The sequence below is a fragment of the Protomyctophum parallelum genome, assembly GCF_964188405.1.
Source record: "Protomyctophum parallelum genome assembly, chromosome: 10".
Taxonomy (NCBI): Eukaryota; Metazoa; Chordata; class Actinopteri; order Myctophiformes; family Myctophidae; genus Protomyctophum; species Protomyctophum parallelum.
Genome location: NC_139704.1, coordinates 50734468 through 50749339, shown reverse-complemented (window position 1 = coordinate 50749339; position 14872 = coordinate 50734468). Strand labels below are relative to the sequence as shown.

Sequence of the window (14872 nt, the reverse complement as noted above, 5' to 3'; positions counted from 1 at the left end):
AACTCTGGGGGGGGGGTCCCTGGAACAACATACTTTCAGATGGGGGGGTCGGCGGCCGATTACATATATTTTTTGGGGGTCCTTGACATGAAAATGTTTGAGAACGACTGACACACAGAAACATGGGGTTCTTCAGGAAACCGTCAGGATTTAGAAGGCATTTGTAGAATTGTATCCCAGGTCAAAATGGCGTTAACGTTAACGGGCGACACCACATGTCACGGAGGAGCCACGGGGGAGTCAGCCACGCTGTAGGATGAGGCGGAGGAGCCACGGGGGAGTCAGCCACGCTGTAGGATGAGGCGCTCATCCTTCTCTTTAGCGTCAAAGCCTGACCACCAGCTCAGTGGCCTTGTGGTTAGAGTGTCCGCCCTGAGACTGGGAGGTCGGGGGTTCGATCCCCGGCCGGGTCACCAAAGACTGTAAAAATGGGACCCAGTGCCTCCCTGCTTGACACTCAGCATCAAGGGTTGGATTGGGGGTAAGTCCCTGCGACATACTAGCGTCATGTCCAGGGGGTGTACTTGTACATCAAGCTGCCTCACGCTACAGAAACAGGAGATAGGCTCCTGCCCCTATGGGCCTCATGGCTACAGAAACAGGAGATAGGCTCCTGCCCCTATGGGCCTCATGGCTACAGAAACAGGAGATAGGCTCCTGCCCCTATGGGCCTCATGGCTACAGAAACAGGAGATAGGCTCCTGCCCCTATGGGCCTCATGGCTACAGAAACAGGAGATAGGCTCCTGCCCCTATGGGCCTCATGGCTACAGAAACAGGAGATAGGCTCCTGCCCCCTATGGGCCTCATGGCTCGGCAAGGCTACTTACTTTACTTACTTACCTGACCGTTGTGTTAATGTCTCCCCGTCTCCTCCAGGGCTGCATGTGGACCGTCTAAAACCCCGACAGAATCGCCATCATCATCATCACCATCCTCCCAGTCCCTGCTGATCCATCTCCATCGGACCTCCACCTCCGTCCAGGAAAGGTTTTGGCGGCCCGGCCCGATCGAGTCCCCGGCCCGCGGTCGCGTTGTTCCCTTCCGCCGGTCCGCCCGGTCCGGTCTGGTGTGGTCCGGTCCGTTCTGGTCTGGCCTAAACCAGGAGCCAGAGATGGAGGTGGACTGTGAGACGGGGGTGGAGCTGACCTCGTCGGAGGCCGACGCGCAGCTGGGCGCCGACTTCATCACGGTGGAGCTGGACACGCAGCCCATCGAGTACGTGGTGAAGTGGGCCGAGGTGGGGTCAAAGTTCACCATCTCCTGCGTCAAGAAGGAGCAGGACGACCAGACCACCACCGAGCTGCTGACCGCAGAGCAGCTCATGAAGGTACGTGACGGTGTTGTAATGTCTTTCTGCTGACCGCAGAGCAGCTCATGAAGGTACGAGACGCTGTCGTTCGTCTTTCTGTGTGTAAAGTGTAAATGGTGCATTTATATAACAAAAAACATCGCATGGATGCACCTGGGACGTATCCTCAGTGATGTATCCTGAGGTCAACGGGGTTTCGGGTCTCTCAACATCATACCCCTCACTCAGGCGAGTGATCAAGTCCCGACTTACGTCCCAGTAGCTACCCTCAATCAGTCCCACTAGGGAAAAACCAGGGGCACACAATCCTTTGGAACTACTCCAGAACTGCTCTGCCAGGGCTGGGAGGTACATATATATATATATATATATATATATATATATATATATATATATATACAGCGCCTTTATACCAAGGCGCTTTACATAGATTGTGCTCCACGTTATTACAGCTCTGGTGGTCACCTCACCACCGGAGCGGTGGTCGCCTCACCACCGAAAAGACAGGCCTGCTGGCCTCCCATACATGAAATGGATTCTTGTATAAAAATATCTTACTGCAAAAGTGGTGAAATTGATACATAAAGTTATTCACCCCAAACAAAACATAAAGCCTGTCCGTCTGGGGGTTGAGCCAAACACACTCATGTAGATTCACAATGGAAGCTCTGAGAGGTTTAAATATGAGTCATATGAACACATACCTACTGTACAATCGGCGCATATGTAAATATTATGTAGAATGTCTTCTTTACTTTGTAGTGACTCCGTAGTAACATGGATTGTCATAGCAACACATACGAGGACTTGGCTTTACTGAATCCAGCAATACCAATTTTGTGCCTATAGTTTAGTCCTAATGAAATCTACAATATCACACAGATTAGTTTTATTTTTGCGTATCTTATCAAGGGTGGAATAATTATAACAAATTGACATGAGTAGAAGTGAGAAACATTAAGTTTACTTGTCCTATCCAACAATAACCACGTTATCAAAACACTTAACAACACTCCCTTGAAACAGGTTGATGACTACAAGTATTTGGGTTCATATACTGTCCTGTCCTGTATATGATAATATATCTTCTTCCCAAAAGGAGTTTCAAACTAGGAAGGGTGTGGCCTGGTCAGCCTGCAATGACATGCATACGATCTGTTCATCCCAGCTTAGTAAGATGTTAAAAGTAAAAATAATCAGGACGACTGTTGAGCTGATTCTACTCCATGGCTCCCAGACATGGACACATTCAAAGAATCTAGAGAAACGGTTGGATGGCACTTTTACACCCGCCTTCTAATGAGAGCACAACATATCTCTTAGACGAGAAGAGCCACCCATCGACTGATCTAATATACGGCAACCTTCCCTGTGTTTCTACAGAGCTGACAATGAGGTTATATCTGCCCTTCTTCTCTGGAGTCCTGCCTCAAAGCAGACCAGAGGTAGAAAACAATGAGGTTATATCTGCCCTTCTTCTCTGGAGTCCTGCCTCAAAGCAGACCAGAGGTAGAAAACAATGAGGTTATACCTGCCCTTCTTCTCTGGAGTCCTGCCTCAAAGCAGACCAGAGGTAGAAAACAATGAGGTTATACCTGCCCTTCTTCTCTGGAGTCCTGCCTCAAAGCAGACCAGAGGTAGAAAACAATGAGGTTATATCTGCCCTTCTTCTCTGGAGTCCTGCCTCAAAGCAGACCAGAGGTAGAAAACAATGAGGTTATATCTGCCCTTCTTCTCTGGAGTCCTGCCTCAAAGCAGACCAGAGGTAGAAAACAATGAGGTTATATCTGCCCTTCTTCTCTGGAGTCCTGCCTCAAAGCAGACCAGAGGTAGAAAACAATGAGGTTATATCTGCCCTTAATTCTTCTCTGGAGTCCTGCCTCAAAGCAGACCAGAGGTAGAAAACAATGAGGTTATATCTGCCCTTCTTCTCTGGAGTCCTGCCTCAAAGCAGACCAGAGGTAGAAAACAATGAGGTTATATCTGCCCTTAATTCTTCTCTGGAGTCCTGCCTCAAAGCAGACCAGAGGTAGAAAACAATGAGGTTATATCTGCCCTTAATTCTTCTCTGGAGTCCTGCCTCAAAGCAGACCAGAGGTAGAAAACAATGAGGTTATATCTGCCCTTCTTCTCTGGAGTCCTGCCTCAAAGCAGACCAGAGGTAGAAAACAATGAGGTTATATCTTCCCTTAATTCTTCTCTGGAGTCCTGCCTCAAAGCAGACCAGAGGTAGAAAACAATGAGGTTATATCTGCCCTTCTTCTCTGGAGTCCTGCCTCAGGGCAGACCAGAGGTAGAAAACAATGAGGTTATATCTGCCCTTCTTCTCTGGAGTCCTGCCTCAAAGCAGACCAGAGGTAGAAAACAATGAGGTTATATCTGCCCTTCTTCTCTGGAGTCCTGCCTCAAAGCAGACCAGAGGTAGAAAACAATGAGGTTATATCTGCCCTTCTTCTCTGGAGTCCTGCCTCAAAGCAGACCAGAGGTAGAAAACAATGAGGTTATATCTGCCCTTCTTCTCTGGAGTCCTGCCTCAAAGCAGACCAGAGGTAGAAAACAATGAGGTTATATCTGCCCTTAATTCTTCTCTGGAGTCCTGCCTCAAAGCAGACCAGAGGTAGAAAACAATGAGGTTATATCTTCCCTTAATTCTTCTCTGGAGTCCTGCCTCAAAGCAGACCAGAGGTAGAAAACAATGAGGTTATATCTGCCCTTCTTCTCTGGAGTCCTGCCTCAAAGCAGACCAGAGGTAGAAAACAATGAGGTTATACCTGCCCTTCTTCTCTGGAGTCCTGCCTCAAAGCAGACCAGAGGTAGAAAACAATGAGGTTATATCTGCCCTTAATTCTTCTCTGGAGTCCTGCCTCAAAGCAGACCAGAGGTAGAAAACAATGAGGTTATATCTGCCCTTCTTCTCTGGAGTCCTGCCTCAAAGCAGACCAGAGGTAGAAAAAGCTGTCGTTCTCTGATGTCATCTCTATAGGGACACATGATGTCATCGCTATAGGGACACATGATGTCATCGCTATAGGGACACAGGCATCAGTAAAGCAGGAAATGGGGATGGCAATGAAGGACCGGGAAGTCTGGCGTGATATTGTGAAATCCACGATCTCTACCGCGGGCGAAAAATGTTGATGATGATGATGAAGTGTACTTGTTGTGTGCAGGTGGAGGTGTTCTTATGAAGAGTACTTGTTTTGTGCAGAGGAGGCATTCTTATGAAGTGTACTTGTTGTGTGCAGGTGGAGGGTGCAGAGGAGGTGTTCTTATAAAGTGTACTTGTTGTGTTCAGGTGGAGGGCGCAGAGGAGGTGTTCTTATTAAGTGTACTTGTTGTGTGCAGGTGGAGGTGTTCTTATTAAGTGTACTTGTTGTGTGCAGGTGGAGGGTGCAGAGGAGGTGTTCTTATTAAGTGTACTTGTTGTGTGCAGGTGGAGGGCGCAGAGGAGGTGTTCTTATTAAGTGTACTTGTTGTGTGCAGGTGGAGGGCGCAGAGGAGGTGTTCTTATGAAGTGTACTTGTTGTGTGCAGGTGGAGGTGTTCTTATTAAGTGTACTTGTTGTGTGCAGGTGGAGGGCGCAGAGGAGGTGTTCTTATGAAGTGTACTTGTTGTGTGCAGGTGGAGGTGTTCTTATTAAGTGTACTTGTTGTGTGCAGGTGGAGGGCGCAGAGGAGGTGTTCTTATGAAGTGTACTTGTTGTGTGCAGGTGGAGGGTGCAGAGGAGGTGTTCTTATGAAGTGTACTTGTTGTGTGCAGGTGGAGGGTGCAGAGGAGGTGTTCTTATGGAGTGTACTTGTTGTGTGCAGGTGGAGGTGTTCTTATGAAGTGTACTTGTTGTGTGCAGGTGGAGGTGTTCTTATTAAGTGTACTTGTTGTGTGCAGGTGGAGGTGTTCTTATGAAGTGTACTTGTTGTGTGCAGGTGGAGGGTGCAGAGGAGGCGTTCTTCGTGCCCTACGAGGAGGTGTACCCGTGCGAGGTGATCGAGCAGAGCGTGGAGATCAAGACCGACTCGGACCCCGAGGAGTACACGCTGGCGGGCGTGGTGGGGCCAGGGGGGGGGGAGGAGGAGGAGGAGGAAGAGGAGGAGGAGGAGGAGGGAGAAGGAGAGGACGACGATGACGAGGAGGAGGAAGAGGAGGAGGAGGAGGAGGGGGAGGAGGGGGACGGAGATTCGGACCCGGTGGACTATGTCCCTGACGACAGGCAGTACCGCTGCACGTACTGTGGGAAGTGCTACAGGTGACCCACTCCGTGTTCTGGCCTCGTTGGGGTTCTTCTAGGGCTGTCAAAACTCCTTCACGGAGTTCATTAAGTTGTGAAATTAATTACTATTTTTTCTTTTTTTTTTTTTTTACGCAATTAATGGATGCTTAGATGACTCGCCCCATATATGTGACCAAATTTGACTGAGGGACTGCCATTGGATATTTTGAATTTTCACATCTCATGTGAAAGCAGGGAATCATAGCTTCAAATTGACATATTGGTTGTTCAGTTTGACCCACCAGTTTAGGAGATATGGCTTATAGAGTAATGTCTGGCAGAGAAACAGAGAGTTGAGAAAACAGGCTTAAAGGTTCACTTCTGTGGACTCTAACATTACACCTAGCTACATGTTTAAGAATTTATTTCATATTTACATGTCTTCTGTGGACTATAACATTACACCTATAGCTACATGTTTAAGAATTTATTTCATATTTACATGTCTTCTGTGGACTATAACATTACACCTATAGCTACATGTTTAAGCATTTATTTCATATTTACATGTCTTCTGTGGACTATAACATTACACCTATAGCTACATGTTTAAGCATTTATTTCATATTTACATGCCTTCTGTGGTCTCTAACATTACACCTATAGCTACATGTTTAAGCATTTATTTCATATTTACATGTCGATTTCAGCTCTGACACTTATTTCAGACATGCTCTAGTATGTGAAGAGTCTTCCTGTGCTATTAACTCATTTTTGAAAACAAACAAAATAAATGTTTTTCTCCTGGAGAAAAAAAATGCTGGAATTTGCACGATGGCAGGCTCTCAGTCAAATCTGGTCACATATATCCCATAATCGCATCCACTCTGCACTAGTCATCGCTATAGAACACTGGCAGTGGCGTAATAATGAATTAATTATTAAACACATTATTTAGTGATTATTAACTCAATAACTCAACCCTTCCGTTCCGGACAAGAAACGGCAGAAACACTTTAGCTTCCTTACCTCGCTGTCGTTACGATAAAGCCTCTGAATAATCCCTCACGTTCATATTGTGAACGAGAGAGGCGCGTTGACGTCAGAAATGAAGAGCTTAGTATATCCATCTGGTCAAAACCACGGAGAGCTCCTTAATCAGACCAGTGTGTGTCCAGTGGAAACCTCGTATGAATCTGATCTCAGGTCAGAATGGGTTAATCAGACCAGTGTGTGTCCAGTGGAAACCTCGTATGAATCTGATCTCAGGTCAGAATGGGTTAGATGACGCACGCCGAGCCTCTCTTTGTGAACGGACGGTAAACAGGGAAGTGAACGGCAACGCGCACGCCGCGAAAGAGCTCCGAGTTATGCTGCAGAAGGAGAGGCCAAAGAAATCGGAATATTTTTCTCTCGATTGATATCAATGAAATGTATATATAACTAATCGTCATAGCGAATCCAACCGACGGGTTTGCTAAGACGTGCGTACAGCACCGGTCCTATAGCAACCCGTCCGTTGGGTTATAGTTCTGTTCTGTCGTAAACGGGGTCCGTCTAAAGCAGTGTTGTTTTTGGCAGCAAATTTCTATTTTAGTTTTAGTCATAGTCTTTGGACTGAAACTTCATTTAGTTTTAGTCACATTTTAGACACCTGGAATGTCTTAGTGTTTAGTCTAGTTTTAGTCGACTAAATGTCATAAGATTTTAGTCGACTAAATCTACGGTTGATTTAGTCGACTAGAATGTATTTTGGTGGGTCTTGATGCCGTCTTAATGAGTGTTTTTACACTTTGCGACGCGTTGTGAGCTTGTAGATCAGCTATTTTCAGCATGCAACCAAGTGTAAAATGACTTATACTGGATCTCTTGTCCACTAGTCCCTTCCTAACAGTTTAGTCTAGTTTTTATTTGTCGACGAAATTGTCAGTATATTTAGTCTGAGTTTTAGTCATCGTAGCTTAGATTTCATTTAGTTTCCATTTAGTTTTCGTCAGTGGAAAAAGGTAGTCGACGAACATTTTTCGTCTTAAGTTTTAGTCGAGGAAAACAACACTGGCGTACACTAGCACCGGTCCAATAGCAACCCGTCGGTTTGGATTATAGTTCTAGTTCTGTCGTAAACGGGGTCTAATTAAATGTGTTTAACTCTCCGTCCCGCTGCAGCCACGCCTCCAGCCTGTACCGACACCAGCAGACGCACACGGGCAAGGTGGCCGGTTCGAGTCCCTCCAAGCGGCCGAGCAGCGCCATGCTGGCGGCGGCGTCCGTGAAGGCGGAGCTGAGCTACACGTGCCCGCACTGCGGCATGGCCTTCAAGGGCAGCCGCATGCTGGGCAGCCACCTGCGGCTGCACGGCAAGCGGCGCATTCACCCCTGCAACATCTGCGGCAAGGAGTTCAACCACAGCTCCAGCCTGTCCCGCCACCGCCTCGTACACAAGAAGGAGTTCAAGTTCAAAGGTAAAAAAAAATCACACCCGTGTGAACTGAGTGGTGCAACCTTAGAGTATATATATGAATAGAGACGGCACCCGAGTTCTCCTTCCATCCACTTGCATTAAGTTGCTCAAAAGCGCATGAGGCGATTTCACTCCTCCTTCCGGGTAGGAACAGAGTGCATTCTGGGATGAATTGGCCCCAAAACACATGAACGCGCTGCCGTTGAACGCGCACGAGCGTGCTGTCATTGTGAACGTGCACAATGATAGTCAACGGACAGCGCGTTCATGTGTTTGGGGCCAGGCTGCAATACCTTCATTCGGCCACTATGTCCATTTGGCCTCAGGGTTTCCGCTGGGTGCCTTCTCTATTCATATATACTATATGGGTGCAACCCCCCCCCCCCCCCTCCTCTCTCTCTCTCTCTCTCATTAGCAGGCAACAGTGCAGCACTAATACTATTTCTCTCTCTCTGTTTCTGGCACAACAGCGCCCCTACTGGTACTCAGTCATACTCGTGCTCATTAATACATACATAGGTGAACACATAGGTGTACACGGACATTGCTGGTTGTAGGAGTGGTTGCACCACTCAAAGAAATCTGTTTCTATAGAGCGTCGCAGTCCCGCCCCCTACCAGGGACCAAGGACTGTCTAAAGAGGACGGGACGCGAAGACCGTAAGGGCGCCGCCATGTTGATCACATGGTGCTCCATGGAAGGAAAGAAACATGCGCAGTGGGCTTTATGCAGCCATCACTTCCTCGTTCAGCTTCCTTGGTCTCAACTGAGCATGTTTCTTTCCTTCCATGGAGCACCATGTGAGCAACATGGCGGCGCCCTTACGGTCTTCGCTTCTTTAGACAGTCCTTGCCAGGGACCAGGAAATGATTCCCGGGTTCATTTTCCTCATAGACATTTCAGAAAGTATTTATTTAAAGACCTTTTTAAGCCTCGAACAAAGCCAACTCGAGTTGTGACAAATCATGACGACAAACACAATTCTTCGGGCCGAACAAATAATTAGAAAGAAGAAGAAAACGGCAGGTTACAACCCTTTTTTTTGGTTGTTTTTCTTCTTTGTAATTTTTTAGTTCGGCCCGAAATTTTGTGTTTGTTGTCATTGTAACTGCTCCTGAACCATCTTCATCTGGTGCAGAAATAAGACAAACGTCCCAACTGATATCGAGAGGGCTTTTTATTTATCAGTGTTATTTATTTGTCAGTCAGTCATGCTGTCTTTTTAAATGACCATGAATTGTCCATATTCTCACAATGAAATGTCCGCATGTCACAAACACAAACAAATACACGATACAATGGCAATATAACTTTTACAGACACCAAACAAAACAACTGGGAACATACCGTATGCGCCTTCTGCACAGACTTTTAGGAGTTCAGTTAAGTTCTTGTTCTTTTTTATATTATTTGTCATGTCAGACTCTGACATGAAAGAGCTCCTCTCTTCACCTCTGCTCTGTTTGTTCTGCCCAAACGTGACCAAACCCAACAGGTGATTGAAATGAGGTGATTACCTGCTTTAGGTGAGCCTAATTCAACCTGCCCATGAACCAGACAAACAGAGCACAAATACAGAGATGCACAGTAGATGGCGCTATCTCACCATGCATTTACCATACAAATACCGAAATATACAGTTTGTTGCCCCAAAACAAAAATACAATTTACCATTATGCATTTTCAGAAAAATAAGCTAAATAAAATATTACAGCATACCCATAACTGGGACAGCTACAGTCATGGTTTGTCACAACTGGAGTTGGCTTTGTCCGCGGTGTAAATATATACTTTAAATAAATACTTTTTGAAATGTATATGGGAAAAAATTTGGGATGCACCGAAAGGGAAATTCTTGGCCGAAACCGAATACCGAATATAGGAAACAGTTGGCTGGAAACAGAATACTGAATATCCGAATATGATTAATATTATATATATTTTTTCCTACCATTGCCGTCATGGCCGTACCTTAAAGCTATCTGATTTATGGCAAAATAAATGGTTATGGCAAAACATAACTTACATAATAATCACTATTATGGGTCCATAAAACATGTATTCAGCTCTTTTGAATGCATTAATTGCATACACTATTCAGTGATATATTTTCTCCCTATATTTTTAAATTGTTTTTGTTCCAGGGACCCCCAGAAGCAAAGATTTGAGTTGCAAATGTTGGGTATACACTATACAGGCTTTAGTCCCGACACCATTATCCGTCCAACCCATAGACTGTAAAAAATATGGACAAAGCGTTCCCCGGGTCTAACATAAAACGTAAATCTAACGTAAAATGAAGCCTGAAATCCCTTGCATTCTAATGCACTGTAAGTCGCCATCTTTCTAGATCCGTTTTGGCCCAGCTGGCCCATTGGCTGGCTCCGTTTTGGCCCAGCTGGCCATTGGCTGGCCCAGACAACGAGGCGGGACTTCCCCCCTTCTTCTCCGTTGGTTTTTATTTTGACTCGAGTGGGAGGGGAATCCCGATCATAGACTGTAACGGTAGCCACGCCCCTCAGAACATGCGCGACTTTATGGTCATTTTTTAAATAAATGGGACCATAATTTTCCAAAAAGAATATTATGACATTAGAAATTAGACTTTAAACTAGTGACTGGAAGCAGAAAGTATTCATGACCATGTTTATTAAGGTAATACAGTCTAGGTGAAGTTGGGCCAAAATACATGGGCCTCTATGGAGCTATGGGGCTTTTTGGGTCCAGTCCAGCGCCACAACAGGCCATTATATGAACTACCGATTTCAAATGAGGCTTCACGAAATATCTGGCTGACTGCCCCCCTGGTCCGACCCTAACCGCAAGCACGGGAGCAGCACATGTCCGACCGCTGCTCTCGCATGTTCCGACTAATGCTCCGTCGGAAATTACCATCGCATCCCCAAATGTTACCTGTCAAAGAATATAAATAGTTGTAGCAGATCTACAAGCTTGTAGCGCAGCACGAGGTGAGCTTGTATATTATCCGCTAAAGTTTAAAATAATAATAATACGTGCTTTTAAGCTAAGGGTGACACAGATGCGTTCCAGATCTTAATGGCTGCAGGCTGCAGCGTATCGAAATTGTCCATAATATCGGCCAACAAAAATCCCATATCGGTAAATTTGAAGCGATCTCAAACATAATCCAGATTATTTTCAGAGATATTGACGATATAATATAATAATAATGCGAGCATCACCCATTCTGGACGGGAATCCCTGTTGGTGTTTTAAGCATTATGTGATACTTTAGCTATTGAAAAATAGGCGATCTACAAGCTCATTGCACCGAGTGCCACACTATTTTTGAAAGATTGTGAAAAATGTGGTGCAAATCTTTGAATATATATTCTTTCAGAGCGAACGTTTTTAACTCAAGTCTTTGCTTCTGAGGGGCAAATTACATATACTTTTTGGGGTCCTTGACATGAAATATTGAGCACCACTGATATAGAAACATGAGGTATTTCAGAAAACTGTCAGGATATTTTTTTGAATTTCCACATCAGAACCTAAATGGGCTAAAATGGCTAATTTGCGTCAGCCGTCGGTGACTTGACAAACTGAACTGCGGCCGAAGTGAGCGCTGAAAACTACCGTCTCAAATGTGTGTTGTACGCTAAATAGCCCGTCAGAATCTAACTGGATATACAGTAGATAGAATCAGTGTTGTGGTGCTAGTTTTAGAAGTGTGTGGGGGGGATGCCCCATAAAACACATGCGCGCACACATGCACACGCATTTGAGTGCACGTGCGCAACGCACACAGACACACTATTAAAACATGCAGATGCGTAGAGCCTATAGAGTCCTGGCGTCAGTCACTCGCTCATCCCCCGGTTCACGGAAGTAATGTCTCTATATGGAGAATAACACGGGCTCATCTTAAAGCGGTGTGGTCCAAAAATAAACAAGCTGTCTCTGCGTTATTGTCAGGGAGGTATCGTTTACGACAGTCAGCCACTCATAACACGATACAGTCTGTTTCTAGAGAAAATTTAACTAATTGGGCAGCAGTAACAATAGCGTTTTCTCTCAGTCAGTTGATTCTTCATATCCATATGAGTGAAACGGCCGGGGTGACATGTTTATTCATCAATAAACTCTGTTCCCTATTCCGCTCCCATTCCCAAAGGAATGCCCAATAAGGACAACGACGTGTCGCCGCCCAACGCCCACCTGCGCCGCCGCGGGTTCAAGTCCCCCAACAAGGGCCGCAAGGGCAAGCGGAGGCAGCGGGGGGGCGAGGGCAAGGTGTCGGCGTCGGATCTGAACCACCACCAGCTGCTCGGCTCCGTCGCGGCGTCTCAGCTGGCCGGAGGAGAGAAGTTCTACGCCTGTCCACAGTGTGACATGACCTTCAGGACCTCCACCCACCTCTCCAAGCACCAGGTGATGGAGCACTGTCGTTGTTTTTTTTTTTTTTTTTTTTTTATCTCACGATTTTGTAACCCATTTTTCACCCCTGTGTCAATCATCTAATGTGATCCTGGGCTCTACACACCCTCCGCCAACCTGGGGAGAGCAAGCGGACTTGAACTCATGCTTCCTTCATGCATGAGGAGTCCAAGTTGCTCCTTTACACCTGACAGGGGGGAGTTTCCCTGGTTGGACGTAGCGCGTGGAAGGAACACGTTATTTCAACCAGTTCCTTTCCCCTCCATCAGGCGCCCCGGCTAGCCAGGGGGAGGCAGTTTAGTAACCTGGGGCCCGTACCACGAAACTTTGATTAGAGATTAAGCCGGGCTTTAACACATATCCTGGATCAGTGATTAACCGGTTTCATGAAAGCTGGTTGATCTTGCCAGATTAACTTAACCAGTTAACCTGGATATGTTGAGGCTTGATTCGGTTTCATGAAAGTGATGCTACATTAGTTACCATGGAAACTAATGCTTTGGACTTAGCCTGCTCCGGACCAGGCTAACAGCCAGGTTTAACCTAATCCTGATGTCTTTACTGTTCATTAACAGTCAAACTGATCACAAACCAATGATGTTTTCCAGATTTATTCAATTATTATGGGTTTATGTTGCCTTATTTGTATCGGTCTGCATTAAAGGACTAATTTATATATATAAAATCAAATAACCAAAATATATAGGCTGCACAACATCATGACAGCTTGTGAGCTTGTAGATCAGCTGTCGTGCAAGTGCACGGTTAAGAAGAATTATTATATTATATTATATATATATTTTGTGAAAACCACTAAATATTACCATTACTCATTGTTTTACAACATATTACCATTGTAACGTTTCACCCACTACTAGTCCTACATACTTACACCTACAGTAGAAACCCCATTCAAACCTATTTAGGTTTATCTTACGGTGGACATGTGTGCCTGAAAAGGAATCTTTGAAATGTTGTTAGTCCGCTCAGCGCGATCACCTTCTAAAGACTCTTAGCCAGTGATTTAGTCCGCTCAGCGCGACCACCTTCTAAATACTCTTAGCCAGTGATTTAGTCCGCTCAGCGCGGCCACCTTCTACAGACTCTTGGCCAGTGATTTAGTCCGCTCAGCGCGACCACCTTCTAAAGACTCTTAGCCAGTGATTTAGTCCGCTCAGCGCGATCACCTTCTAAAGACTCTTAGCCAGTGATTTAGTCCGCTCAGCGCGACCACCTTCTAAATACTCTTAGCCAGTGATTTAGTCCGCTCAGCGCGACCACCTTCTAAATACTCTTAGCCAGTGATTTAGTCCGCTCAGCGCGACCACCTTCTAAAGACTCTTAGCCAGTGATTTAGTCCGCTCAGCGCGACCACCTTCTAAAGACTCTTAGCCAGTGATTTAGTCCGCTCAGCGCGACCACCTTCTAAAGACTCTTAGCCAGTGATTTAGTCCGCTCAGCGCGACCACCTCCTAAAGACTCTTAGCCAGTGATTTAGTCCGCTCAGCGCGACCACCTTCTAAAGACTCTTAGCCAGTGATTTAGTCCGCTCAGCGCGACCACCTTCTAAAGACTCTTAGCCAGTGATTTAGTCCGCTCAGCGCGACCACCTCCTAAAGACTCTTAGCCAGTGATTTAGTCCGCTCAGCGCGACCACCTTCTAAAGACTCTTAGCCAGTGATTTAGTCCGCTCAGCGCGACCACCTCCTACAGACTCTTATCCGAAAAACAGACTACAAACAGAATAGGGGTTGAGTTTTAACACGTTGCGATGTGTCTCCCCCCCTCCTCCCCCCCCTCAGGTGAACCACGTCAAGGAGCTCCTGGGCGGCTACGGCAGCAAGGAGGCCCTGATGGGCGGAGCCGAGAGCTACGCGTCGTCAGCAGGGGGCGCCAAGGAGGCGCTGATGATGGCGGGAGGAGGAGGGGAGAGCTCGTCGGACCTGAAGATCCGCCTGAAGCTGTGCTCGCGGGACAAGCCCAACTTCTACACGCTGTGCAAGAAGAACCGGCGCCGCCGAGGGGGGGGCGGGGCCGGGGCGGGGGGGGGCAGGCGCCGGGGGGGCGGGGGAGGAGGAGGAGGAGGGGCCAAGCGGGGGGCCCCCCCGCTCCACCACCACTCCCCACCGGCCTCCGAGGAGGAGGAAGAGGAGGAGGAGGAGGACGAGGAGGACGGAGGGAGAGTCGCCATGGCGGTGGCATTGAGGGGGGGAGGAGGGGGAGGGGGGCGCAGGCGGGGCGTCGCCGGCTCCCACGTCTGCGGCCAGTGCGGCAAGTGCTTTAGCCACGCCTCCAGCCTGGCGCGCCACATGATGCAGACCCACCGAGGAGGGGGAGGAGGGGGAGGGGCAGGAGGGGCAGGGGGGGGAGGGGGCGGGCAGCGGCATGGCGGCGGCGGCAAGTTCGCCTGCGGCTTCTGCGGCAAGGCGTTCCAGCGCCGCGCCGAGGCGCGCTCGCACGAGAAGAAGGTGCACGGCGGCGCGCTCTCACAG

The 14872-nt window shown here is 47.3% G+C and overlaps 1 protein-coding gene across 1 annotated transcript in view; it reads left to right on the top strand.

Moving 5' to 3' along the window:
• Positions 1-1106: 1106 nt before the first annotated feature.
• Positions 1107-14872, top strand: part of LOC310865901 (uncharacterized protein) — a gene marked incomplete at its 3' end in the record, with an annotated part of 48066 nt that continues 34300 nt past the window's right edge. Inside the window, exons 1-7 of the mRNA XM_083775104.1 lie at positions 1107-1329; positions 4971-4988; positions 5253-5357; positions 5460-5554; positions 7685-7980; positions 12118-12374; positions 14183-14655. Of these exons, the coding sequence (XP_083631230.1) occupies positions 1114-1329; positions 4971-4988; positions 5253-5357; positions 5460-5554; positions 7685-7980; positions 12118-12374; positions 14183-14655 (1460 nt within the window). The 5' untranslated portion in view covers positions 1107-1113. The remainder of the gene's footprint in view (positions 1330-4970; positions 4989-5252; positions 5358-5459; positions 5555-7684; positions 7981-12117; positions 12375-14182; positions 14656-14872) is intronic.